This window comes from Ursus americanus, chromosome 26 (assembly GCF_024610735.1).
Source record: "Ursus americanus isolate L20-20 chromosome 26, mUrsAme1.1.p, whole genome shotgun sequence".
In the NCBI taxonomy this organism is placed as follows: Eukaryota; Metazoa; Chordata; class Mammalia; order Carnivora; family Ursidae; genus Ursus; species Ursus americanus.
In genome coordinates this window covers 16,703,415-16,711,765 of record NC_142152.1, presented here as the reverse complement: position 1 = coordinate 16,711,765, position 8,351 = coordinate 16,703,415, and the positions used below count along the sequence as shown (strand labels likewise).

Sequence of the window (8,351 nt, the reverse complement as noted above, 5' to 3'; positions counted from 1 at the left end):
GACTTTTCCCTTAGATACAGTTTACTGCACATTGAAATTGAATGGTTTCTGAAAAGGCTACCAGACAAGACGGATTCATCTCTAGCCACTTGCTGTTATTGTGTATCCTAAGAAGTTACAAAGCAATCTAGGGAACCTCTTATACCAAATTACATTTTCCCAAGTATGAAGTTTAGTTACACTTAATTTCCTTTAATAAGCACATATGAAGGGGGGGGATAAAACAAGCATTTTGCATAGTAAGTGTGGACTGCAAACCCAAGAAACCACCATTTGGTAATGGCCCTACTTCACAGGATCCTTTTCACCTTCCCCCGCAGGAAAACACACCTAACCTGGTGAGATCCAGCGGCTACCGGTCAGCAGAAATTCTGGACCCTTTAGGTGGAAAAATCCTAAGTAAGCTGCACTTTAAGAACAATGGAGAGGTTTTATGGGACTCAAATTTCATGTCAAGCCCCCTTTGAAACTCTGGCTCTAAGACTGATGCAGCTCGCGTACAGAGAGAATTTCTTTCTTTGAAGATGTGTTTCCTTTAACCAGCAGGTTTCCTGTCACTAGAAAAAATAAGACTAAATACCACTACATTTCCAACTGTGCCACTGTGATCCTGGGTGGGAAGACAGCGAACTGTCTGGGACTCTGATACAGATGGCGTATAATACGCAGCGTGGCGGTTCTGGTTGTTACTAATAGCTAAAATGACTCACTAAAGGCTTAATACGTGATATGATCAGGAGTACATCGATTCTTATTAAGTCAGTTTGCACTTTCTTTAAGTATTATACATGTGAACAGTGGGTTAGTACACGCCTCAGGTTAGTGTTTGCCTGACTGGAATCCAAACGTTCACCTCTTTTTCTATATTGTAACGTAGTGTACTAGAGTGAATACATGTACACTTTTATTATCATATACGTTCCATCTAATATTATATCAATATGACATATTCAGACAAATTCAAGACATAAACTACAACCTTTCTACCAAGTATGAAAAGATATCCTTTTAATATGAAATATGTACATTTCTGTTATAAGCTGAATCGCATGTTTATAGGCCAAAGCTTCTGATTAATATTATTCAGAACCAAGTACATGTTTTAAAATATGCTATGCAGCGCTTAATATGGTATACCTAAATTATTCTTAATTTGACAAAAATGGACAGAAGGCAAAATGAAAAAAAATTTATTTCCTCAGTGTTTTATCCACTGTCAATACTGTATTTTTGATGCAATATATTTGCAAAGAAAAAAACAATCTCAGCTTTTATTTTCCATTTTAAACAACTACAATATTTACAAGCTATTTAGAATAACAAACACTCAGACGCACACACACTCACGGACCCACGCAAGTACATATATTCTTACCTCTGGTTTATACTGAATGCTGGTAAAGGCAATGAACGCTTTCAGAGCCCATGATCAGAAAAGGGAAACCCATTTTCCTTCCTCACATAGATCTTCCTGAACCACTTTTAGTATTCTTCCTTCCATTTCCTCATGCAGAGCTCACTATATAGAGTTAACCAGTTTTTACAATTTATTTTTACTTAAACTATAAGCTTTAAAAAGCATAAGCAGACATGATTTCCCTCCACATTTCTGTTAATTTGGTTGCAGAATCAAGCTTCACATATAAAAAGTCTTGTTTAACCGCAGTCACACTAAACCCAAGAGTCATCTGGAGCAGCCATCTCATTTTAACCCGCTACTGTGTTTTGAATCCCAGGGCATCACGTCATCTGTGCAAGTAACACCCAGGCATCCACCCTTCCCACCATCTTACATGACCTGTTCCTTCTAGCGTGGCTCCACTGAATCATAAATTGTCAGGTGCAGAGCTGAGGCATGAGAAAAAAAGGTCTGATCCTATATAATAGGTATAAGTCTTACGACAGAGTTGTCATGTAACCTTGCGATGACAATCGGCTCTGGTTCCCCCAAAGAATGTGGTGTTGCTTCCATAAAATGGCAGATACAAAAGTTTAGCTTGCAAATAGAACTTATCTACTCTACTTCAGAAAGAATATGTGGCTGATAGGCAATAAAGAGAAATTCTTCTCATACGTAATTCTTGACAGATGACCCTGGTGAGGTGATTCAAAGCAGAAAATATACTTGTTTCAAGCAAAATTAATGCTCCACTCACATACCTACCAGATCTATCTGTATAATAGTAAATTCCTTTCCAAACACAATTCTTACCTAAACATTTCACAAGTTAAAAATGAGAAGGCCTGGGTGTATACCAACCAGATATTTTCAATAGAGAAATGAAGAAGAGAGAGACTGGTTTTTAAACACTTAATTAAAAACCCTTACAGATACCCAATGTAATATTAAAACTTATGCTGCACAAATACATGGTCCTATCTGACTTTCCTCTTTCTCTAGATCAATAAAACTCAATTTCCACAGAAGACTGAAACCAAAAGTTCATGGGCCATTAACAGGATCCAAATATCATTTTAGCCTTGATTCTCATTATTTTTCTACTCATTTTAGAATTAAAGGAAAGCCTCAGGATAAAAATTGATGTTGTATACCTTATCTGAACGATTTATCACATCAAAAGAAAATGGACCAGCCGCATCTGTGTCCAAGCAAAGTAATTTTGCGTGATTATATCACACTACAGAGAAGAATGAATCCTGAGGGTTTAAACAAAGGGGTGGGGATTGTCTATATTAATGAAAGAATAAGGAAGATAAACAAAAAAGTAATTAATCTGGGCAGCAGTTTATAGCTTAATAGCCGCTTAATAGCCAGTAAACAAATTCAAAGACTTCTTGAGCAAGATTACTAAGGTATCTTTTTCTCAAGTCATATATTTAGGAGGAAAGATTTTTTAAAGTTAACTAAAAGAAGAAGACAATTTTAGACTCCGGGCAAATCATAAGTTTAAAAGACCTCATTCTGGATGAATGACTCAATGCGGCAATCCATCGAGTGAAGAATTTCTAAGCAGAGGCAGAAGGATGCGGCTCAGAAGCAAAGCGGAATTTATGAAGGCTAAACTACCCTTGCTTAAATTTGAGGCTGTTTTTCATATTTTGATAGAATAGAAAAACGAAGCAACCCAAGGAGAAAAACATACCTTCCTAATGAGCTTAGTCTCTACATAAAAACTTAAGTTTTCATTGCCTGACATTTGGTACACAAGAGTAATTTCCCACACCTCGCTCAGGATAGAAACACTGACTACTTCTGTTTCAAGGATTAGTAGAAGTATCTCAGATATACTTGAAATATTTTTAAAACTACTTCAAATCTAATGGAAGCTCATCTTCCAATAATAGAAACTCAAAGAAGGCAGAACACTGATGAAGTTTGTTCATTAATTTCCTGAAAGGTAATTAATCTCCTCTTACCTTAAAAATACACAGCCTCACCACCTACTCTCCCAAGCCCCTTAAATATCAACAGCTTATATTAATCTAGACTCTTGGAAAATTTAGAATTCTTTAGAAAAAAGTGAACGTTTAAAGTTTTATCAAGTATTGAAAATGGTGTAAAAAGAGGGCTCACACCAAGTTATAAGCCGGAAGATTAACCAAAAGTTTAATTTTGAGTTATAAAGTGATTTTTGCCACTGAATCAGAGGAAATAAGAAAAAAAGCTAACAATTTATAATTCACTCCAGGACTCTCTCTCTCAAAAGAAGGAAAAAACAAAACCAAAGGAAAAAAAAAAAAAAAAAGACCAGAAAGATATCAACGAAACTCTGTTCAAGGGAAATGCATAAAAAGCTAGTATTTTAATTCCATATTCTTATTTTCAAATTATGGAACTCTGAAAGTTTTGGCAATTGTGAATTAAAGACAGTAGTGTATGTATGCCGAAGTCCTGTACACTAACGAAGAAAGTTAATCAGGGAGCCTACACAAACAGCTCACTGTTCTCCAAGGTGGGGTGGGGAAGGTAGAGTAAGACAGTGTGATCAACTTAATGGAAGCATGTGTATCTGTATGTAGTAATTCAGGTCCAATTATTGTTAAGACATGAATCTTTCCTTCAATTATCACTGCTTCCTCTGACATAATTATTAGAAGAGTATTCTAACTTCGAAAAGACTATCAGTTTTAGACTTCAAAAAATAACAGGGCTCCTGTTAGGGGTTCCTAATTCATAAATTCACTAAAGGGCTATCTGATAATAAAATTCAACTTGTTTTCAGATGAATGTCCATAGTTGCTACCCCAAATCAAGACCCAATATATATGTTCTGTATAAAATCTATTCTTGTGTTTTTAGAGTATGTAATGTGTTTAACAATTGGGGGTGGGAGGTTAGAAATAAAAATAATTCTAGCCCTTCTGACTGAATCATCTGAAGCTCAGATTTTTTTTCCCCCCGATGTGTAAGAAAATGAATTATCTTCTATTTAAGACTGAAAGGGCTCCACTTATCTTCCCATCTAGGTAATGACCATGAAAAGATCATATTCATTTCAGAAAGAGAAAAAGCAGCAGGAATCATAACTCCTTTGAGAATATCTTAAATAAATATAGACGGATAGACAGCTCATATATTCAGTTTCAGAAGAGAAAAATAAAAGCCTGAACCTTAACGACATACTGTAAATTTGCCAAAAGGAGGCAAATACAGAATACAGAATGTCACGACAGGATCAGGAAAATACATTTTAATTGGTCAATTTAGCAAGGGTACCCTTTGTATAAAGGTTCACTAAATCACTCGACAAGTGTTTTTAAACAATAAATTTTGCAAAACGTGAAGTATGGAAACATCAGCACGAAGCACACTGGGTCCTGAATTGCCACAAAAATTTTAAATTAGAAAAGGGCCAAACAGATGAAAAAAGGCAGTCGGGTGGCATATTATTAGCTAATGATTTCCTTAGTTTCCCTTCCTTCTACTGAAGTGTTACGCCAAACTATAGGACCAACAGTAGGGACCAAGGAGGGAGACAGCTCCTCTCTCCTGTCACCTCATCAAAAGACACTTCAAGCCTGTGCTGTCCAATACAGGAGCCACCAGGCCCATGTGGCCAGCGAGTGACTGAAATATGGCTAACGCCAAGCGTTGAATGAATAACACTTTGGGTGCATTGGATTCACTAAATTATAGGATTAAAATTAATTTCACCTGCGTCTTTTTACTTCCCAAGATGGCTGCTCCTAAATGCTCAGAGGAGATGAGATACACAGTCGTCTTTGGAGTTTCACACAAAAGGGGAAAGTTTTCTGAAGGCTCTAAAAAACGCCAAAAGTTGGAAATTAAATCTAAACTGCAGTTTCCACCTAGCCCAACTGTAAATCTGAATTATATATTTCCCTGAATACACGCATATTTTTTAAAAAACCAATAAAATTTATGAGACAACATATTAAGTCAATTTCACAGTTATAAATATTTCAAATTACACCTACACACTATAAATTACAGGAAACAAAATTCAAGTAATAGAAAAAGAAGAGAGGAGCAAAATAAAAGGCGAGGTTATTCAGAGAGGGATATAACAGTAAGAACTGCACCATTTGGATAATTTTGTTTGAAAAAATTTTACTTAATTAACTGAACTGCATGTGAATAACTTCAAGAGCTAATAACTCTTAAAAGAAAAACAATCAATTATTTCTTTAAATTCTTGGATGTTCATCTTCGTCTCTGAAAAACAAAAATATTTTCTTCCCAGAACTGACCCCAGCAGAGCTTGCCCCAAGCGGAGAGAAGCAGAGGCCTGGGGCACACTTGGTGCTGGGGTTCATCTGACATGTGGACACAGGAGGTGGCAGTAGTGTTCACAGGACCGATGCACTGACTGTTATCTCCGGGAAATGCCAAAGGTGAAGCTAAGTGTATCTTGCGATTTAGTGTTCATTTTAAAGAAAACACCCAATGTACTGGCATGAAGTACAGACTCTAACAGAAAATGAGCAGCACAGTTCCTGCTATGTATGTTTAAGGAAAGGGAAGGGGTTAATCCCAAAGGCAATTTAAATAATGGTATTTTATTTTTATATATAAATAAATGTTCTGAGAAATCTCAGACTTTAGTGCATTGTTGTAAAAAATTAGTGCAGTTTTCTCATTAAAGTTTTTAGCGCTCAAGGAATAAGATAAATCTATGTCTGTTCATAGTCTCTTTCACTGTACATTAAACGTTCATACTGCTAAATGTCAAACTGAAGGTTTCTATACTGGTCTGTTCTTAAAAATCAAGGTAAATGGATTTCATGTTCTGTGACAAAACATGGCAATTATTTTTGGCAAAGAAATTAGAAAAATATGAGATTGTAGTTTAGAAATGAAGTTTGTTGATGTAAAGCATAGGCAATACATAGGAAAAAACTTTTTTAAGGATGTATTTTAACAGAACTTTATCCTTCATGCAAAATGTTTTCTCGGCAGCTAACTTAAAAAAATATTTCAGCTTTATTTGGGGATGGAGACAGTGACAGGAGTCAGGGTGAAGGGTGAAGGAGAGGCGCTTAACCAAGCCCGCTCTCCGTCCAAGTCTCTCCCATACAGGAGCAAAGGAATACCTGTAGGCATCTTCCACGCTCTCCTCTCTTTTTCCAATGTCTTGGAATGGAGAGGGAAAAGAAACGTAGTTATAAAACACTGGCTCATACTTCGGCCCCAAGTTCTAGTACCCCAGTTTCAATGACAGTCACATATTTATCATCAATCTGGACCAGAAGTACTGTCTTGTCGATGTGGGATCTAGTACCTGGATCTCTGCTGCAAGGCACCCATCGGTGAATCACCTGATGATTCAGAAAACAGTAAGTTAGTGAGAGACCTTGAAAACATTCACAAAACGCACTCAAAATTAGACGTAGTAATTCTGTAACTGGTAATTTAGCAAAAGGTACATTTAAATAAACATACACATAAATTAGCTAAACACATGCAAACAAGTCAGTCAGGCTACAAAAAGTGAGAGCACGGGTCAGCTTCGTGAAAGAACTTACATGGCCTTCCATGCCCTCCTGAGGACTCCAGTCTTTCCAGCTGTTTCTCCCAGCTTTTAACCGAATACCCTCATCAGGCCACTGCAGCTCTTTCCTTTTTGACAGGTTGATCCCATCCAGAATTTGACTGGGATCTACAATCTATGTTGCAAATAAATATGGGTCATTTCCAATTCAATTTTTTCTTGATGATGACAAATTACATAATCTCAAACAAAATTTCTTTCACAGACTCCTTGTGTCTCAAGTTCTCCCCTGCCTATAACTGAACAACAACAACAAAAATCTAAAGGGCCATCTCCTGAATTCCTCTAGCCTCCTGGCAGACCTTACTGCAATGGCCACACGACAGCAGCTGAGTGTGGCAAACGTCACCACTGGAAGGCTACTTGCTTTAGTTCTTACTTTTTCAACATTCAAACATGTTCTAGTCTTCAGACTAAGCAATAGGAAGGTGTGTTCTTACCAGAATCCTTTACTCAACAAACGAGAAATAAAAACAAATGAGTGACACAAACAGCACAAGAACCATGTGCTTACTCACTTGGACTCTGTAAATCACATCCCCCCTTTTGGCATGTGAATTATTGGCAGGACTTAAGGTGTTTCCTGGCTGGGCGTCCACGGCACTGCTCTGACCTCCCTCTGTCCCAAGAAAGCCCACGAGAGTGTGATGTTTGCAGGCTGGGATGCTCTGGCTGGAGCTGCTGGAAGAAGGGAGGCCATGCTGCACACAGGCCATGCCACTCTGATTGGAGGGCTCCATCTGGTTCACCATAGAGAGGCGGGACTGGATGGAGGACGGTAAGTTTCGAAGCGATATCTGACTCGTGGAGGAGCGCCGACAAGGCACAAATCCCGTGGTGGACATCCGGAGAGACGAGTGCCGGCTGCTGTAGCAGTAAGAAGACTGGCTGGCCACTGAGGCACGAGCAGGGGACTGTCTGACCAGGCTTGACTGTACGGAGTGGGAGCTGTGGCTAGTGCCTGGAGAAGGATAAACAACGGCATTCTAAGTGCCATGATTCAAACACGGGTGGGGTTTTTTTTGTTTGTTTTCTGGGTTTTTTTGGTAGTTTCTAAGAGTTTTTCCCTTAAGTAATTACTTGGTCAATTCACTGAATTTAAATTATACCTAACACTTTTTTTTTTTTAAAGTTTACATTTATACCTAAAACTTTTAAAAAATATATTTATTTATTTGAGAGAGTGAGAGAGCATGCAAAAGCACAAATTGGGAGAGATAGAGGGAGCGAGAGAATCTCCAACGGACTCCCCGCTGTGCGTAGAGCTCAATGTGGGGCTTGATCTCCTGACCGTGAGATCATGACCTGAGCCAAAACCAAGAGCTGGGAGCTTAACTGACTTGTGCCATCCAGGCACCCCTATACCTAAAACTTTAA

General features: G+C 37.9%; 1 protein-coding gene across 11 annotated transcripts in view; it reads right to left on the bottom strand.

Moving 5' to 3' along the window:
- Window positions 1–1,173: 1,173 nt before the first annotated feature.
- Window positions 1,174–8,351, bottom strand: part of PCNX1 (pecanex 1) — a 167,489-nt gene continuing 160,311 nt past the window's right edge. For all 11 annotated transcript variants that reach the window (XM_087856073.1, XM_045807892.2, XM_045807895.2 and 8 more), the window contains 3 exons: window positions 7,493–7,935; window positions 6,949–7,089; window positions 1,174–6,741 (listed from right to left, as the gene is read on the bottom strand). In XM_087856073.1, the coding sequence (XP_087712199.1) occupies window positions 6,601–6,741; window positions 6,949–7,089; window positions 7,493–7,935 (725 nt within the window). In that variant the 3' untranslated portion in view covers window positions 1,174–6,600. The remainder of the gene's footprint in view (window positions 6,742–6,948; window positions 7,090–7,492; window positions 7,936–8,351) is intronic.